We start from the raw sequence: 20,108 nt of genomic DNA on the forward strand, positions 1-20,108 counted from the left end.
CGACGTGATATAACAGGTGCCAACTATTGTTTTTTAAAAAAAATAAAATGTCATTTTAGTTGACTTTGTATTCCTGCGTACAAATTCCAGGAGATTTTATCTAATCTAAAGAATAATAGTATTTAATTGAAGATTTTGTTACTTTTAACAAGGAAGTAATTTTGGGTAAAAGATTATTGGCTGGAGCATTTGTGTTGCACGTGTGAAAAAGAAAGGGTTTTTATATTAAACAATATTGAAACAAAGTAATTTCATATGTAATCTATAGTTAAAATTTAAACGATTCGTTAAATTGTTGTAAAACCGAGGGTATAAAAAAATAAACGCACGGATTACACAGGTTATAAGGCATTTAGACTGACACTTGCGATCGTAGGTCGCAGGTTCTTTTCCGGGGAAATAATCTTACATAATTTACACTTAGTGCACTAATTATATAGAATTGCCACCGCTTACAAACAAGTTTCCAGAGGATGGACAGCAGCGTTCTGTGCGTACCACATAATATACCATTGTGATCATCAACCTGCCAAGCGTGGCGATTATAGTATCTCCTTCCATAGATATCTTTGGGACATGGTTATGACTTGCATTGGGCGCCTGTGCGCTGAAACGACTTTAAATATACATATAGCAGGTAGAGTTTCGCAAAATACGGAAGCAAAATAAAAAAATTTAAACCGTATAATTATACAATGTCACATAAACTAGTTTATATAAACCAAAGCCGATTAATAAATTACCTTGACCCTTTATGCTTAAGTAATCATGGTTTATAATAAGGCTTCCCCGCGTGTTTGCGAGCCCTGCATAGTTTCTACACATTGCTACTCGGTGCTTTGTAGCCCTGTCCTACAATGCTTTGTGACGTAATGAGCTCACTATTTTTTTCGTCAAACGCAAGTATGTTTTTTTAAGAAGACTGTTTAAGTAAATATTAATGTACATTTAAAATATGTTCATAATTACATATACTAGAATAAAGTAAACAGTTTTTAATTTATGAACTTAAAAAATATTTATATAACTTTCTACTCCTTGCGTCATATTCATCACTATTAAGGATAGTGGCCCTTTCTGAAAGGTTTATCGTGCACTATGTTACACTATCTGTGCTGGTCTTCAGCAGTGTGAATTGCTTCGGCTGTGGTATCCAGTGTTTGGGATCTGATCAGGTCACCGGACCGCACGTCGTTTTCATCTACATTTCTAGTGATCGATAATTTTTCCGAGTTATCATCCTTTCCTGGCTATATGACCGAAAAACTCAAATATCCTCAAATGAAGGCATCATTATCGTAGATGCGCCGGTTCTATTACCAGTTTACGAAATTCGTAAATTTCTTCTTCAGCACCACATTTCAACGGCGACGATGCTTTATGGGTCCGGTTTACTTAAGTTCCAAGTTTCATCTAAATTACTCGACTACAATTTTGAAAAGCCACTTTCGCGGATAAAAAAAAAGTTTAAAAAATGTAAAGGGTAAAATTTGTCAGGTAATTTTATTGATTATAAAAAAAATCAAATACAATATTTATGAGCGTAAAGTAAATAGCGATACTTACCTATATATACAAGATATTTACAAATATTTACTCATTCATCACGATATCTATGGAATCAAGGCTCAGAGATTTAATATTTGGTAGGAATATTACTTTTGCAGAGTATAGGTCAGGTAAGAACTGATTTTTCGAAATTTTATCCGCAAGTCTAATTTGAAGGCGTTTTTTAAATTAAATGAGTATTTTCAAAATATTACTCTCGTAAATAGAGAACTTAGATTTTTTTTGGCATGTTAATAAAACCCTTAATGGATTTTACGAAGTTATACCCATAAAACAGGTCAGGCAAAGCGGGTGGAGAACAGCTGGTAGTGAATATTTTAAATAAGGATAACCGAGAACAATTGCAACGACACGCGTTGTTTGCGGTAAAAGGTTATCGCTACGGAAATGCAGGTGAATAATAAATTACATACTTAACAGTGTAACACGGTAGTAAGCCGTGGTCTTGACATACTTCATATTTAGCTCTATAACCTTTGAAGCGGGTTGTTGGTGGTCATCGTTATTTATTTAAGTTTATACTCGTTTGGCAAAACTCATCCTATGGTAGAGCCACATTGCCCACATTTAATGAAAGCGTGTTGCTTTCCGTCTCGGGTTTGTGGCGAGCATGGCGTTCAATTTTTAAATCGACCTCTCATAGAAGATGACTCGTGACTTCCACTGTTCTTTTGGTGGCTTCGCAAAAAAGACACATTAGTAGTTAAGACGTGGTCTATCCACCGGATTCGCATCATCGTCTTTCTTTATTTCTTTTGCATTATGACCTTTTATGTTGTATTCAAATCTACGTGTTGTCAGTTAAACAAAATGAAGTTTTAAAGGGTTAAATGTTTAGCTCATTTGCTGTCAATGTATAGTACACCCTATCCAAAAATCTATGGTTTCAGAAATCATAAATCACAAATAACATAATGAAAATGTGTTGAGATAACCGTTTTCAAATTAAGATATTCCAATTACTGCATATGAAAATTCATTATCGCTAACTCTCTGCCCCTGCAGACTGTACTGCCCGAAGTTATTGGTCTGTCGTATTCCAATAGAAAAAGCATATTAATGTTAAATATTTCAGAGTGATCACTTTACAAGATCACTTTGATTAAAAATAGGTATAGTTTTACAGTCTTTTGTTGACAAATGAAATTTCTCCTTTAAAAAATTTACGCCTATTACCAATCGCCCTGCATATGTAGCTCTTTTGAATCCAATACTTTTTTGTACTAGCTAGTTTTCTTCACGAGTTTTTATATTCAATACTACAATTGTATAGAAGAGGTCCATCAATTGTTAAATGCGTAATAGAATGTCGTAAATCTGTTTCTTTGCTGATGTCGAGAGTATTGTATTTGATAGTCACTTCCGTTTGGGTGTTTCCGTTTCAACTTATCAATTTATTTACGACCCCTTCTACCCGTATTTACTATATGTATTTTTGATTACTAAATTATGGATTTTATGAAGATTTATATCGTCGTCATTCCAGCCTATAGACGCCCACTGCAAGATATTCTCCCAAAGATATATACGCGGGGATATACCACAATCGCCACGTTTGGCGATCACAGTATGGTAATATGGTACGAAGATCCACGTCCATCCTCTGGAAACATGTTTGCGAGCAGTGACAAGTTTTAATTCAAGATAACTATATCTTTTTCATCGAACTCTGGGCATACCGAGCGTTCTTGAAACTACTAAATATCTCGTCTAATATCCCCCAAAGTCTAAAAATAACTTACGGTGTAGAAAAATGGTCTCTCACTTTGGGATTTATTGACAAGCTCAAAATTTCTCTACGAGATAGAATCTTCAATGAGGAGTTCCGTAGACGAATAGAATAACTGACACAGCTCTCCGGATTGGCAAGTTGTAGAGGCAGTCAAGGTCATATAACGCGCAGGTCAGATGGTCGCTAGGACCTTAAAGAACGAGAAAGAACACACACCGTCTAATCGTTAACAAGCTGTTTATAGATTGGTGATTTTGTATGTATTATATCAATTTGTAAATATAAAAATACGAAATTGGAAAAAGTTTCGTTACGTCGTTTTGGCAAGTTTGGAAAGTTTGATTGCGTCAGTATTTTTGTCCGCAGACGTGATTGCCTTCAAGAGAGGAATGAATTCGTCATAAGCTAGTATTATTCCATCCGGTAGTATAAGTCATTTGAATCAATTTAATGTTTTTCTTATTTCAGACGCTAGCCATACAAAAGGCGATCAATTCTATCGAAACCCCGGTGAAGGAGAAACATGTCCGGAGTACAATCATCGGCACTTTTCAAGAGCAGAGCGCTGTTACGTATTGGGTAAAAAAATGACTTATAGTATAGTGATATCAAAACGACAATGGTCCATTGACACACTGCCTCGTTTGCTTAGATTAAACAATTGTTTTCCCGGCGTAGTCTCAACATTATATTAGTAAATATAATACTAATGCCAGTCACAAGGTTTATTCGTCTCGTCTTATAATATACATATATTAATTTATTCATGTAATTATCAATATCGACGACATAGTCAAGGTCAATGGTAGAAGCAGCTCTGGATGCGGGTAAAGCAAGACCGGCAGTCGTTGCTATCTTTGGAACAGGCCTAGGCCTTGCAGCGAGCGTGTATTGAATGTCATGAGAAGAAAGGGAGGAAGAGCCCAATTTAATAGAAATTATAATCAGATAAAGCTCCCCTATAACAGCACTCTTAAATGAAAAGCCATGAGGTTTCTAATCGTTGCCAACACGGCCTAAGCAGAGACCACAACAAATTTATTTTTCGTATGTGTACAAAGTTTTTAAAAAGTATTGCGAATTTATTATTCCTACAGGTTACGTCTATACATATATATGTATCATATACGTAACCTGTAGGAGGAAAGCGTAAGTCATAGTTTTTGCCACAGGATACAACGGTCTATAAGAAATATTACGTGCAAGTTATGCGCTATTTGCGCCAGTAATTAACCATAACGTTTGCATTTGTGGAAGAATAAGAATGGGCCTGTGACTTTTTCCATAAAAATAAAGGGGTCTTTAAAATACTACTTCGAAGGAGTTAAAAAGATTACAAAAACCATTTGGATTGCTTCGAGATTGAGTAAAAATGTTGCCACAAATACATAATAATTATGGGGATAACTATGATAAAGACAAAAATAAATTTAATCCGTAAACAATTAATTAATTAACTGTTAAAAATAACAAAAATAACATTACTTTTTGATCAAAACTTATGCGTTTAACTCGATTCTGATTTTTGTTTATTTCCTTAAAAGAGCGGTGGCGCATACGTGACTGTTTAAGGGCAGGAAGATATTAAATGTTAACAGACGTTTGTCAACAAATTATCCTTTAATAATTTTATGTCACTATTTCTATTAATTATTGACTAATATTCGAATCCAGGAACATGAAATGAAATTGGTTGAAAATCAACTGCCATTCGTCATTACTTGAACTAATAATAATATATGACGTACACTGCAGAACATAAGTCTTTACTCATAGATTACCTATAGGATCGGCTGGAAGCGGTCTGCATCCAGCTTCTTCCGACGACCTTCACAAGATTTTCCACCTTGTGGGTTCCACACCAGAACCTTATGATGATAAAATTTAAAAGCTTTAATGGGTTGAATATACATGTCATTTATCAGAAAAAAAGCTTTAAAGCTTCTACACCTATTTCAAAACGCCCTGTTTAAAGACATCACTCCAATACATTCTCCCGGTTCAAAATCCGCATGGACATGATATTAAATAATAATTAAATATAATATGAAGGAATTCGACTTTTGAAAACGCTTTTTACACATTACGTTATTTCAGTATAGGGTGTATCATACAATAATCCACAACAAATGAGTTATACATTAACGTTAAAGATTTTAAGATAAATGGTTTTACCGATATATGGAAATACTACATTAAAGTTTTTATATAGATGGTGGCGATACGTCAGCCGCTACAAGACAACCGCATCGTGGCGTGGAAGTTCTGCCATGTGACGCATAAGCTGCTGCGCGAAGGCCATCCAGCCTGCCTGGACGACTCGCAGCGCCACATCGGGATGATTGAGAACCTAGGCAAGCTATGGGTGAGTCGTGGTACAACTGTTCGCACTATAAGATTTAAGCGCGAAATACATAACGCACAAGCCCCCACCTATTTAAAGAATGTTAATAAATCTTCCGCCCTATTGCTTAGTGCTACAAAACGAAAAACGCGTTTGTCTAATATCTAGATAAGGATGTGTTTATACGTTGATAAAAATATCTGTCTTTGTAGTTTACTTAATATTTATCGGGCGTACAAAAAGTTCTAGACGATCTTGTACATTGGTTGGAAGAGTATGTGTCATTTGTGTAAAGATGTTACCGAAATTTGGTTCTTATCATCTCTCTTTAGCTGAAAATGTGTCATTGTTTTTTATGGTTACATTATTTAAAGCTAGTTAAAGTGTAATAAATAAAATTATTTTCTGGCCGTTGCAGGTGCATCTGCGTGAAGGCTACGGACGCCTGATTCACCTGTACTGCAGCTTGTTGGTGTGCAAGCTCAAGTTCCATCAGCGCAACCCTCGCTTCCCTGGCAATATGCAACTCACCGCAGACGAGCTGGACGCTATTGCGGAGAACGATGTCAACAACTAGTAAGCTTGAACAATATCAAATTTTAATATTGATGAGAAGGTTTTTGTGATCCACTAATTCATTCTGCTCTTTGGTGTTTACAGCTTCACAAATTTAAAGTGACAGCTGCGAAGTACTTAATCTAGACTTTTTTATGGTAACTGATCTCTGGAGCTCGATTAGGCCCGACAGTTGGGACATAAATATAATTATTTCTCTCGATTTCGAGGCGGACAAGAGCAAGCTTGCATGCTCGTCACGAGAGTGTGACCTTGGCTTGGATTCTAATTCGAAACGAGTTTAGTATTCCCCCCTTAATTAAATGAATACATGCGATTTATCACTAATAATTCATGCTATTAACTCATTAATGTTGATATTAAATCTATATTTTAATTGTAATTCTCTCATTTCATTGGGGCTGAAACATTTTCGAGTGGCGACCACGAGCTGGCAGATGCGGCTTGGGTAGGCCTCCAAAAATATCACTTTTATTATAAAATCTTAAATTGAACTGTAATTAGCGTCGGTAGTGCCTTTCTAGGTATACCGACGGTATACTTTAGGTTTTAGGAAGTCGATGTAGGCCTATACCTTGCTGTGGGTGTCCATCGACTGAAAAGTAGGTGAAGAATTATCTCCACCATGTTTTACGTATAAAAACAATAAATATTTTTCTATTCTTATTTTACAGTTTTCAGCTTTGCGTAGAGCTATTCGACTACATGGACGACATTTTGAACCTTCAAGCCGCAGGTACGTTACACGAAAAACTCAAGCAAACTTTCTCTTCTCTCCTTTCTTCCGGTTTTCAATCATCTTTAAATATGTTTACTTGGGTTTAGAAAACAAATAATATTGAGAGAAATCGATTTATGTATTACGTAAAAATATATAAAAGAAAATAATTACTATTATTGTTATAGTAGAGTTGAAAATATTGCACATTTAGGACCTGTTGATATGATAATCCTTTGCGTGCAACCAAAAAGTTTATTAATAACTAGTAAAATGCTACTAACGTTGTTATATTAAATAAAATATTTTTAAATAATAATACAGCTTAAGCTAATTGCTTTGACTACAGTATTAAGGATATTCATTAAAGTGATTACAAAAAGACGCCGATTAACTTAGCTGGCGCTCTTCTCAGCTCATAACGTATTTTTCCCATTGAAACTTTATTTTAAGCATTGATTTTCAGGATTAAAAAATTTCATTATACAGTAACTAAATTTTATTTTATAGACTCTATTAAACTACTTTTTTTCATAAACAAGTGATTACTTTGAATGATCTATTATCATCATTTTCTGTTGTTTTAAGTCCTCTGCCGGACGTAGACCTGCCTCATAGATTTCAGATAAGATCGGTTAGATGCAGCTTGCATTCAGCATGTTGCAGCGATTTTAACAAGGTCTGTCTACCTAACGCCGTACGCTGCGCTTGTCGATATATGACAGTAATATTGGCGTTCAAAGAGTAGCTATCGAGTTTCTTGTCAGATTCTAGAATCAAAAATTTATCATTACGCACCTGGCATGTTTAATTGTATGCTGTATATAGATTTTTCGAAAAGGCTTAGTAAAATCTATTCGAAAGAATTAACATTTGTTTTATTGGCCTTTACTGCAGAACTTTAAGATCTAAAGATTTATATTGGAAAATAATGAATAAGTGATGTCGTTCGTGTAGTGTTCGAGAGTTTGGGCAACGCGCGCGCCAACTCGATGACCGCTAGCGGGCAATGCCGGCTGGCAGCGCTCATTCCGTGCGCTCAGGATTCCTCACACATCTACGATTGCAACGTACGCCTTCTGTTCCGCTTGCACGCCGCATTGCCAGCCGACACGCTCGTCGGCCACCGTGAAAGGTAACTGTTTATTAGTTTTGGGGAGAAAATCTGTGTAAGCACTAGAAACTCTGCCCTCTGGAGGAAAAAAAGAAAAACAAGGTTATGTACGATTCCTACTCTCCGCACCTTTGAATTGGAACTTGAATCTCCTACGGAACGCACAGATGCCCCTACTTATTGTGTCTGCATATTCCGGAGAAAAACCTAATCTCCCCTGGCATCGCCAGGAGTATAATTTTTTTTGTTTCGGCAGTAAATCTTTTTTATATTCTGGTCTCTGGGGAAATGTCAAGGCTACGTGGGATGTCTATCCACTAAAATCCCCTGGGTGAACGATCTCTGTACCTTTAGAAAGGCACCTAGATTTTCTATGAAAAGCGCAGCTCCTGGGTAATATGCTAAGGCACATCCTGTGGTTAAGTTGAATGTGTACAGGCACCGCAGGATGAGCCTTTTTTCGGAGTGGTAATCCTACATGGGATACTCTTTGCGGGGGTAAGAAATGATTGAAATGATTTTTATAGTAGAATTGGACCACAATACACACGAGATCAAACATTTGTTTAATATTAAAACCTACACGGCGTTGCGATTATTCATAAACGGTTAATAAAAACATCAAAGTATGAAAGTCGTTGAAGACTGTGAATTACTATCAGTTTCCCTCCACGCCAAGCGTAGCATCAGCAGCTTTCGTTACATTTAACGGACCTCTCAATTAAGCATCTTTAGCCTATCACTTTATAGTATTCTATCACTTCTATACATCACAGCAGCCTACCAAGAAGTTCAGTACACACGCTCGTTAAACGGTTTCTCAAGGATCTCTTTTACTTTTATATTATTTTCTGTTTTATTATAGTATATTTCAATAAAAACTTTTTAAAAAAAATATTTCGATTAAGCTCCGTAACAGTGCGTACATCGTTACACATTTGTCTCACTCGCACAAGTCTCTCTCGCTCGCCCATTTGCATTCTTGATTTTTTTCATTTTAAGTGTTTAACTTCCTTTAAGTCAATACTTGTATTTTAGGTAAATACGCATCTGTATATACGTTTTTTTTGCATTTTATTGATGACTTTTTGCATTATTTGCACTTTGCAATTACAGGTTCCGACAGCAGTTCAAAAAGTTGAGTTCCTTCTACAAACATGCAAGCAGTCTACAGTACTATAGAAATTTACTGACACTGCCTGTGCTGCCTTCTAATCCGCCCAACTTCCTTTTGCAGGTTCGTACCAGAATCAATCTTTTTACCTTTTATTACTTAAGTTATATATCTTTGGTACGTGGTGTTTCACATCGGGACTTATTGGCAAGCTGACAGTAGCTCAATGAGTCATAGAGAAGGCTACCCTCAGGGTTACCATTTCTCGGGATTAGGACTAATATGGTCCAGCGGATTCGTACTGATATTCAGATGTGTTTACTATCTCTTTTGATTATAAATATCTCATACCTGAGAAGAATATTTGGAACTTGAGCAGTGGTAGCACTGCGCTAAATAACTGAGACTTGCAACAATCTTATATAATTCACACTTTGTGCATTAATTGTATGGGATTGCCACAGCTTACAAACAAGTATTGAGAGTATAGCCAGCTGCGTCCTTTGAGCACCATAATACCATACTGCGATCGCCAACCCGTCTGTGATGATTATGATATATAAAAATTGCATATTTTATTAACATTGAAATAACGTGGCGAGAAACATATTATTTGTAACGTGTGCTATTTTCTATGAACTTATGTACAGTGATTTTTGACAATTTGTTTAAATAGAAATATGACTATTTCGAACATTATCTGGAATGCTGCTGTGAAAGTATTTAAATTTACTTATAAAAGTCTCAGGAATGCCATATTATTGATATAAATATTTTGTTACAGAGTGACTTTGGAACATACGTGACGCCTGTAGTGTCAATTCCCGAGCCACCGCCTGATGAGGTCGACTCCGTTGGCTCGCTCATAGACACGTCCGATACCGCAAGTCAGGTAAACCATATGGTTATGGCTAGATTGTATATATATACAATCTAGCCAGATCTTTTATTATTGCATTATAGGTAGTAATATAACGAGCTGGGTTTCAATCGCGGTAGTTATGCTGGTTTAGACAGTTTTGAGAAAAATGTTTGTTATTATATAGTTAATCACGAGTCTATAATCATTGTTCAGGTTTCACATTTGGAACCCGTGGAGGCTTTCGACACGCGCACCACGCCGTCGCCACAGCCTGATCCTATAGTGGAACGCGACCGACTGATCGATCATCTACAGAACGAACTGAAGAGAATGAGGTATTATATAACATATTTGTTTCTACAACATAATTCATCACTTGGATAGAAATAAAATAACTCAATGAGTTGATCTTAATTAAAGCTATGGTTAACTCAAATTCTATACATTTCGCAACGATAGGTGGCTACAGTAACGGCTTATCAATATTATTTTTAGTTATATATAGAAAATACACCATTAATTAGCGTTGGATGTCTCCCTACAAGATGGTAAGACAACCGTTTTCTACTCGTCCTACTAGAAATCTTTGAGAAATTTGGGGACGTTTTTGGTTTCAGGTTGACCGTCATCTCTGTATGCGGGCAAAATATAGCCCACTATAGCAACTTTCTAAAATATACTAACACACATACATCTGATAACCATTTTGTTAAGCTTTAACTATTGGCTTTTCAAATTTAAAATGTCGTGATTTAAGTAGACATTTACATGGTGCTTTTGAATTGTCAATTATTTTAACATTATTAGTGTTAAGCTACCACCGGCTCGGGATGCTGATCTGCCGAGAAGAGACAGACAAAAACTTAACAGTTGCTCATATTATAAGGATATTATAATATCAATCATGTAAATCAGTCAACGAATCAAGTAAAAAGTCCTGAATGTTATAATAAGATTTATTACTTTACATTTACATTTATATGCGTGCACTTAGACCAATGACAGATTATTTAGATTTAGGCAATACGGGTTTTTTTATTTCTTGTATTTATCATGTGTCTGTCAGTATTTTTAATATAAGATTTAAATTGAACATTGTGTACGACAGGACCGAGGTGTCACAGCTAGTGCAAGAGCGTAACACAATGCTGGGCTCGATGAGAGAACACTGCACTCGTCTCGAATCTCAGCTACATGCTACGAAGGTATATAAACTAATATTTTAATTTATATACATTACATTATATAGGGGTTACACAATTTTGGTTTAATAAGGTTATTTTATTACACTTAATACAGCCAAGACCTCGCGCCAAACGTGCACTAAGACATCTATCGACGCCGTTCAAAACAACATTCTATCTTTATTCGTACGTTTCATTTCGGCATTAAATCCGGACACGATGTTCCCGAATTCCCGCTGTTATAGTTAATTTTTAGGTTATAAGCCGTTTATTGTAACATATTATAGTTCTATCGAAACTGCTGTACTACGTTTTTGGAAAGAGCGGATAGGTGGGGCCTACTTAGCCTGGGTGCGCAGAGACCTAGTGGTACAGCGATTTCGATAGCATTATAAACGTAACACAGTTCAATATACACTTTCCAAGAAATTAATCAGAGTTCTGTTTACAGTCAGAATTAGAAACCGAGAAACAAAAAGCCGAAATACTTTCTGCGGAAACTCCAGGAATAAAACGTATGTGAATTTTATACTTTATTGTTACATTAAGTTGAAAGGTGTTGAGTATTTATTTATATTTGCAGAGAAATTGGTGGAGACGGAAGATAGAGCTAAAGTGATAGATGAAAAATTTCAAAAACTTAAAGGCGCTTACACACAGTTGCGCGAAGAGCACATTGCACTAATCAGACAGGTAGAGAATCACATGTTTATTTTATTTCAAAATAAGAACACAGAATTAGATTGCGTTCTTTTCAGAAAGCGGAAGTAGACAAAATGGCGTCCGGTCTTAGAGCCGCCGCGGCTCAGCATGAAAGTGCCAAGTTAATGTTGCAACAACAGCTCAATGACAGAATTAAGTAAGTTCATTAAGTTAAAACATGTTAATTAAATTAAGGATAGTATACAAATTTTTCCGTATCAATAACTTTTTTATCATAAGATTTATCTACACTAGACATTCCCAGACTTTTTCTATTAGATCACTTTTAAAATTTAATCGACTCGGGTGGATCCCCTTTAGCTACATTGCTGCCATACTACTAAAACACGACGAAAAATGTGAATATTAGATATGTGGTATGATAATTTTGTTTTGTAACTGATTTCCAACCACGACTTAATAATTTTTGAAAAAAAAGGTGACAATTGGTTTCTTAATTAATTGATTGGTTGTGTTTTAACTAGAGGTCAAGAAATAAAGTTAGCCATTAAAAAAGTGCTTCTATAAAAAAATAAAAAAACTTCTGCCTTTATTGATAAGAGAAGTTAAGCAAATTCTTTTAGTTCTTTGCTATCGAAAGCAGTTAAATTTTCGTAAATCTTTGTTTACTATTGAGGTGTTGTTTTAAATATAAAATAATTAAATAAAGGTTAATCAAGTCACTCATTTCTTCAGAGATGAGGAACTCCTTCAACAGAGCGCATCGTCTAGTGAAGAAATAGAGGCATATAAAAACGAAATTTCCAATCTCCGAACTGAATTAGAAAATTCTAGACAAAAAGAAGTTGAATTGGAAAGTTTAAGAGCGTCAATGGAAACTTTAGAAATCGAACACAAAACCGCAACGGCCGAGCAACAGGAGAAAGTTATATCAATAGCAAATGAACTGAAAGAAATCACAGAAAATTTCGATAGAGTGCAAAAAGAGAAAGAAGAAAAGGAGACAGAATTAAACAAGACTAAACAGGAGCTGATGGTTATAAAGCAGAAAAACGAGGAGGAACTTAAAATAGTGATGGAGGAGAAAGAATCGGCGTTACAGGAGATTGCGGATTTGAAGCAACAGTATCAACAAGAAAAGCAGGTCAGATTTTTTTTTCTAGTAGCTGGATAATAACACATTTTGCACGAATTATATATTTATATAGTATGTCATAGTTTTTAATTGAACTAACCTTGCATGATTTGTGACTAGAATTTAATATTACGGCTTTACTAATAGACTAACGCAAAGCTTTTGAGCTTCTTGTACTTACTGTTTTATGATACAAATATATAGTGTCAATATTCTAAAGTTTTTTTTTCTATATTAGAATAAAAAAAATGCTGTAAGTTATGTTGAACAAATATAATAATACTTCGCATTACTTATATTGATATCATTCGAAGTACAATACGTATTGCCACTAATTATCACACTGCATTAGCACAAATTATGATACACGATAGTATTTTTTATTATACAATACAAATACAAAATGTAGTACTAACAATAAAACCCTATGTTTCACAACACAGAAACTAAGTGATGAATTATTAGCAAGCCAAGAAAGTAATAAAAAAATTCAAAACGTTCTAATCACACTACAAGATAAGAATTGTGAATATGAAAAAGATCAAAAGGTTTATAATGAAAGGTTCAATAATCAGTTAATAGAAATAGACATGATTCAACAAAAAATAGATGAACTTCAAAAAACTAAAGATTCTACTGCAGTGCATGTTGAGCAGCTACAGGTAGATTTAAATAATATGCTAGTAAAATTAAAAGAAATGGAAGATTTAACAGCTCAGAAAGATACATATACAACCCAACTAAAGAATAGATTGGAAGAAATTGAATCTGAAAAAAATATTGAAATTCAAAGATTACAACAATTATTAAGTGAGAAAACTGATACCTACCTGGAAAAGATTAACGAGAATGAAAAATTCTTGAGTAAAATATCTGAATTAGAAAGTAGTATAACAAAAAAAGATGAAAATATATCAGAGTTACAAGCAAAACTCAACGAAGAATTAATCTGCATAGAAAATGAAAGGAAAGAATTTGAAGTTTATCAAAATCAAACGACAATGGAAATAACAAGCTTACGTGAAAGTATACAACATGTGAGTAACTCTAAGGAAGAAGCTATTGTAAATTATAATGAAATTATAACAGAGAAAGATAAAGAAATAATTACTCTTCGTGGTGAAATAAACAAATCGTTAAATGAATTAGTTCGTGTTCAAAACGAACTAAAGGAAACTCATGTAGAATTGGAAACAACTACCAATAACCTATTAAGTTTAAAGGAAGATCTCACAAACTTAAAGAATATAAATGATGCAGATTTAGCTTTCGAACATAGTAAATATCAGAAACTCAGCGATGAATTCGCTAAACTGACCGCGGAAAAAATTGAAACAGAAACAGAGAATCATAAAGTGATCGATGAACTGACAGTACAAAAACAAGTAAGTATATTGTGACGTCCATTTAAAACAAATAATATATTTGAATACAGTACACGCTTTAATAATACAGAATTAAATTTACTAGGTGTTAGAAAACGATAAAAGAACAATGCATGAAAACATAGTAACATTAAATAATAATATAAGCGCATTGCAATTCGAGAAAGTGGAAATTGAAAATAAGTTAAATAGTGAAATAGAGCAGTTAAAAAAAGAAAGAGAAAACCTTATTAATATGAAGAATACAGAAATTAAAAATTTACAAAGTACAATAGACTTAGTCGTGGCGCAAAGAGATGAAATCACAAATCAGATTCATGAACTGAACACAAAAAGAGACGATTTGGAACTATTGTTATCAGAGAAAGAAAAAGAAAATCAGGTTAGATTAATATTTGTGTGGCTTCACTGTTCGTTTTGTTGATTAATTATTAAGATCGGTGAAGGTTATTGTTTTATTGTTATTGTATAAATATTTCGTTAAAATAAATATACACTTCAAATTGCTTGTCGACAATCGTAAAATATATTTAATGTGAATGTTCATTCATAAATTTGTCTTACATATCATTATCCTTCTACATTTTTTACGTGACTTTTTATATTTACAATCAAATTACATTTTAATAAATGTTTAATAACATTTCTTTATACATAATACTTATGCATACAAATTGCTACTTGATCATGTTTCAACTATCTCGTGACTTAGTTCTAATTGTGGGTCTCTGTAGAAAAAACTATTTAATAAGTTCGCATGATGCTACATTTTCTAATGGCATGTATTTTTATTCTCTCCTTCATCTACGGCTTGGTTCTGCAACTTCGCAATACGCTGCATGCGCTGGATTCCTTCTGACGATTCTGTTCTGGAATTATCAACTCAATCTTACGTTAAGTATTTTTCTTTCTTTTCAATGTAATATCGTAATAATGTAGATGGTAAGCGCTAGACTTGAGCATACGGAGACTGAGCGACTGAATGCCGAGTGTGAATTACAGGACCTGCTTCAACACAACACAGTGCTCGAAGCAGACGTTGCGTCTATGAGAGCGCAGCTGCAAGAGGCGAAGGCGGAAATTAAACGACGTTAGTATTCAAGTACCACAGACCTAAACATTTAGCTTAGCTGCGTAAGTCTGTGGTGCTGGCTTATATCATATAAGGGGTCGCCCACATGTTTCAGGCATATAAATATTTATCATGTCTTAACAAATATTGAATACGCTGAAAACATTAACAATCTCCGGTTTTAGTTAGTTATAATTGTCTAATGTTTTGTCTTGTCGAATGGAAATTAAATAATTCCTTTATTATTCATATGTCCAAGTAAGGTATATATATAATCGGCATAAAGTTTCTTAACAGTCGTCGTCACGTTTTCTTATACCATCCCGTGCCTCAACAATAACCCCTTTTCATCGCCATGAGTTCGAACGGCAATGAGACAACAAATGAACGGCTACCCAATTTCACCTAAACATCATCCGAATTCCGATAATATTTCGACTTCTTATAATAAACGTATAAATCATGTTTTAATAATTGAATAATAGCTTTATAATTATGTTTGGAAATAGAAACATCGCGATTAGTAACATGCGCTAGCGAAGCTGCATTGGAGGTGACCAACGGTGCCCTGCATGCTTTCGAGCATGGCAGTGTGGGCGACACTAATCGGCTAGCAGCAGAAATGGCGGCGAAGGCTTTTGAAGAGCTGGCTAAAACTTCCGAGGTATTGTTTCTAGAAATTATCTACGTTATTAAAAATGTAATTTTTTGTGTAAAATTTTGACTATATTTAAATCGATATACAATAAATTGCGTGGGTAGTCCCTCACTAGATGGACGAACGACGTAGTCAAAGTCGCAAAAAGTCGATGGATGCGAGAAGCGCAGGACAGGTCTTTGGGAGAGGCCTTGAAACTGTTCGTATCTTGTTTTATTATTTAGTAAGCTGTTTAATATAGTTATCCGTTTTATTTACTTATTAAAGTTAAGACATATTAACTTTAATAACTTTTGGTGTTTCACTAGAATTAGAAATAACCTATTTAAAAATTCGAAACTAAGGGTGTATTATGATCATAAGATGTGAAAGTTAATTTAAAGTCACTGCGGAATAGCTGCATCATCATATCATCCGGTAGATGCCCATTGCAGGGCGTATGGCCTTTGCCATGGATCGTCTGGACTTTCGTTGACCGCATTCATCGACTTCTCGCGATCTTAAGTATATCGTTTGTCCACCCAGCCTTCTAAATAGCACATAACGTGATAAATCTTGAGGAAACCATTTGTTTTTTAACGATTTTAGGTTGAAGGCAGCGAAGAAGCCGTGGCGAAATCAGCTGTATTCGCTGCGCACAACACTGCTCAGCTGTCGTCCTATATCACGGACTTGTGTAACGTGTCCACGGACATGGAGCTGTCGGATAGTAAGTACTCACTATATTAAACTACCATAAACTTCTTTCCAATCAGGTAAATAGGTAATGTAATTTCCGTGCCGAGTTTTTTGAGTTGAGAATTTTGGAACACTAGTAGGTTTAAGTTTATGCATGTTATTGTAGCTTAATTTGTTTCTTTATTTAAAATTGGAATCTTCAGGTATTCTTCACGTGGCATTCTCATAGCATCCACTTATATAATACGAATGATAAAGAAAATAGTAATAATGAACAAAACTCATTCAGCGTTATACCATCTCTAATCGAAATTCTAAGTGTCTTATTAAAGTTATTTCTCGAAACTTTCATACCTCGGCATTGAAACACAAAGATGTCCGAAGACTTTAATTATTAAAAAATGTAAAAGAAAGGTGCTATATCATACTATGGGATTTCTTTCAATGGGTATAATGTGATATATTTTTAAGTAACTTTAGTGTTTCGATCATATATTTTTAAAGTTTCAGCTACATATACACACGTATATATACATAATAAATACGAACTTTTATTATTTTTGATTTAGCGTTGTAATATTTGCGTTCTTACAAAAATTTCAGTGTAAATCTATCGGATCGTGTTTCGTGTGTGTAAATTAAGATTTTCGGATATGTCGTGATTCACAATGTATACAAAACTGTGATGTAGTTGAACTTTGTTAATGTAAGTGGGACTGCCTAAAAACGCCTCACAAGATATATAAATAAAAAAGTATGTAACAAAAACTATGAAATTGATGTAACTTTTTAGAATTGAGCAATGAATGCCGCACGATGCTGTCTTCCACGAAGGCGTGTCTAGAGGCGTTGGGAGGAGGAAGAGTTGAGAGAAGAGCTTGGGAGGCAGCGTTAGAGGGAGTGCGAAAAGCTGGAGCATGCGCAGGTGCTGTGGATCGACAGCCGATCGCGGGCAGTGTCGATGATGAGCTCGCTACTATGGACACAGCCATCGAACAAGCCGCCGCGCAAATCGAGGTCTGTGTATACTTTTTATTTTGGCCATCGTACTCTTAAGACCCTCATTGAGAAGCCTGTTTATCTATAATAAAAAAATATAACTCTCAAGAAAAAGCTTTGAATGAAAATTGATTAAATGATAGAAAGACAATCGTTTGGTGCGGTTCAAAGGAGGCTAGCCGGGCGGAGTGATTGCGTTGAAAGGGTGTTAGGAAATGCCGAGTGTGTTGGATAAGATTCATTAGCTAGATATAACAGTACGGTAGTACGTAGTCTAGACAAATTTAGGGAAGAGTGAACATGGTATAGCAAAAAAAACAAAGGTAACAGAAGCATTCAGCCTCACACACGCGTGTTATATCATTCACGTCACTCTAGTCCCTAAGGTCATGGTAGATAGGTTACTCCGGTGCTGTCCAGGAAGATTTTGAAAACGCAATAAAAGCTGTCATGATAAGCAATCATACCAAAATAAGCTTAAATATAGTATAATAAAGGTCATTTTTGAAGTGAACACAACGAAAGCGTTATTGCCTTCTAGTGGGCCTTGAATAAGGGTGAAAGCAGGTCCAATTATAAACGATTGTTTTATGTATTTATGATTTAACATGTTTTTGTATTGTTAGTACATCATAATAGAGAGCAAGTTTATTTATTGTAAAATGTGACAAAGTCTTTAACAGAAAACGTGTTGAAGCGGGTGGGGTTAAATCGAAATCCGGCTTCACGCTAGAAGCTTTTCCGATTAAATTTACTCATTGCTAATCTATGACATATACTTAAAAAAATGTTGAAAATTTATGTTACGAATTATTTTCGAATCCCTTTTAAAGTTTTATTATATATTCTGATCTAGATTTCAATTATAAAATCGATAGTAAACTTAACTGCTAATAGTTGCCTTTTAATAATTTAATTATTAAACCTAGCACCTCGTTGAGGCGCGAATATTTAATATAATTACGTTTACTGTAACATTTATACACCTTCTCATTAGTTATTTTTGCACCGCCTTGGATTGTCTGATGTGAATGAAAAATATGAAAAATTAAAGGCATGTCCGCCATTACACAAAAATTTTGATTGTCAAAAGGCTAAATTAAAAAATATTTGAAGGTTTGGAATATTAATATTTCCATTTTACATTTTAGGAGATGCTCGCGGCGAGTAGAGCTGCTGATTCTGGTGTGAAGCTCGAAGTTAACGAGAAGATTCTCGACGCTTGCACCACGTTGATGGGTGCAGTGAAGGTTCTTGTCCAGGACGCGAGGAAGCTGCAGAACGAGCTCGGGGATATTAAGACGCGGCAAAAGATGTACAGGCGAAACCCTCAGTGGTCCGAGGGTCTTATCTCTGCAGCTAAGGCCGTTGTCTTCGCTGCCAAGCTTCTCGTGTGAGTATAATAATAAATTAATTGTTCTAATTTTAAAGATTGTTTTTGTTAGAAGAATCATTAAAAATATTACAAACTCCTCAGTTTCTTCTTAGTTCTTCTCAGTAGGTGGAGTGTTACGAACTAACGTAATCTTAATTTTAAGCTGATGATTTAAAGTTATAGTGATTATGTAATAAAGCTATTTTGACATTGAAAATCGAAAATATCTTTATTAAAGTAGGCATTTACATAGTTTTCCAATTGTAGATTATTTTAACATAATACGTAGTAAACTACCAATGGATCGGAACGTTAATCAGCTGAGAAGAGCTAGTCAAAAGCTCAACAGTTGCTATTTTAAGTAAAATTTAACAATTTTTATATGTGCACTCCAAGTAACATGAGTTAATGAATCAAGTGCCTCATATTTTGAATAATTTTCAACTGTTGAATATTAAAATAATATTATTTGTTAATATACTTTTAAATTTAGATTTAGAACTGAAAAAAGGGAGGTCTTTTTGAAGATGATATTTAGGCGTTTATTTTTATTTTTCGTATTCATCCTATGTCTATAACTGTTTTTCATATAAGATTTTAATTTATGGCACATAAATAATTTATGTTATTATAAGATAATTGGGAAGTAACCGTTAGAATACCATTTGACTTTAGTTCATCAGCGGACGAGACGGTGAACGGCAAGGGTCGCGTAGAGGGAGTGTCTGCGGCGGTGCACTCGGTTGCGGGCAGCACTGCGCAACTGGTGGCGGCGTCGCGAGCGCGCGCCCCGCCCGCAGCGCCCTCACTCGCTCGGCTCACGGCCGCCTCGCGACACGTGGCCGCCGCAGCGGGCGCGGTCCTCGCAGCTGCGCGACACGCCGCAGACCTCGCGCGCGACACTGGTCATTATTTCTTTATTTCGAAGGC

At 35.1% G+C, this 20,108-nt stretch overlaps 1 protein-coding gene across 1 annotated transcript in view; it reads left to right on the plus strand.

Moving 5' to 3' along the window:
• Hip1 (Huntingtin interacting protein 1) overlaps positions 1-20,108 on the plus strand; it is a 48,805-nt gene that overhangs the window by 26,368 nt on the left and 2,329 nt on the right. Inside the window, exons 2-22 of the mRNA XM_068777451.1 lie at positions 3,770-3,880; positions 5,514-5,666; positions 6,064-6,221; positions 6,896-6,957; positions 7,897-8,074; positions 9,170-9,290; positions 9,952-10,059; positions 10,243-10,364; positions 11,138-11,234; positions 11,665-11,728; positions 11,797-11,906; positions 11,972-12,072; positions 12,612-13,020; positions 13,455-14,405; positions 14,482-14,778; positions 15,336-15,486; positions 15,978-16,132; positions 16,715-16,835; positions 17,598-17,821; positions 18,955-19,196; positions 19,854-20,083. Coding sequence (XP_068633552.1) covers positions 3,770-3,880; positions 5,514-5,666; positions 6,064-6,221; positions 6,896-6,957; positions 7,897-8,074; positions 9,170-9,290; positions 9,952-10,059; positions 10,243-10,364; positions 11,138-11,234; positions 11,665-11,728; positions 11,797-11,906; positions 11,972-12,072; positions 12,612-13,020; positions 13,455-14,405; positions 14,482-14,778; positions 15,336-15,486; positions 15,978-16,132; positions 16,715-16,835; positions 17,598-17,821; positions 18,955-19,196; positions 19,854-20,083 — 4,165 coding nt within the window. The remainder of the gene's footprint in view (positions 1-3,769; positions 3,881-5,513; positions 5,667-6,063; positions 6,222-6,895; positions 6,958-7,896; positions 8,075-9,169; positions 9,291-9,951; positions 10,060-10,242; positions 10,365-11,137; positions 11,235-11,664; positions 11,729-11,796; positions 11,907-11,971; positions 12,073-12,611; positions 13,021-13,454; positions 14,406-14,481; positions 14,779-15,335; positions 15,487-15,977; positions 16,133-16,714; positions 16,836-17,597; positions 17,822-18,954; positions 19,197-19,853; positions 20,084-20,108) is intronic.

The sequence above is a fragment of the Battus philenor genome, unplaced genomic scaffold, assembly GCF_028537555.1.
Source record: "Battus philenor isolate CCGP_79_NKW_IND1 unplaced genomic scaffold, ilBatPhil1.0.hap1 SCAF_13, whole genome shotgun sequence".
Lineage (NCBI taxonomy): Eukaryota > Metazoa > Arthropoda > Insecta > Lepidoptera > Papilionidae > Battus > Battus philenor.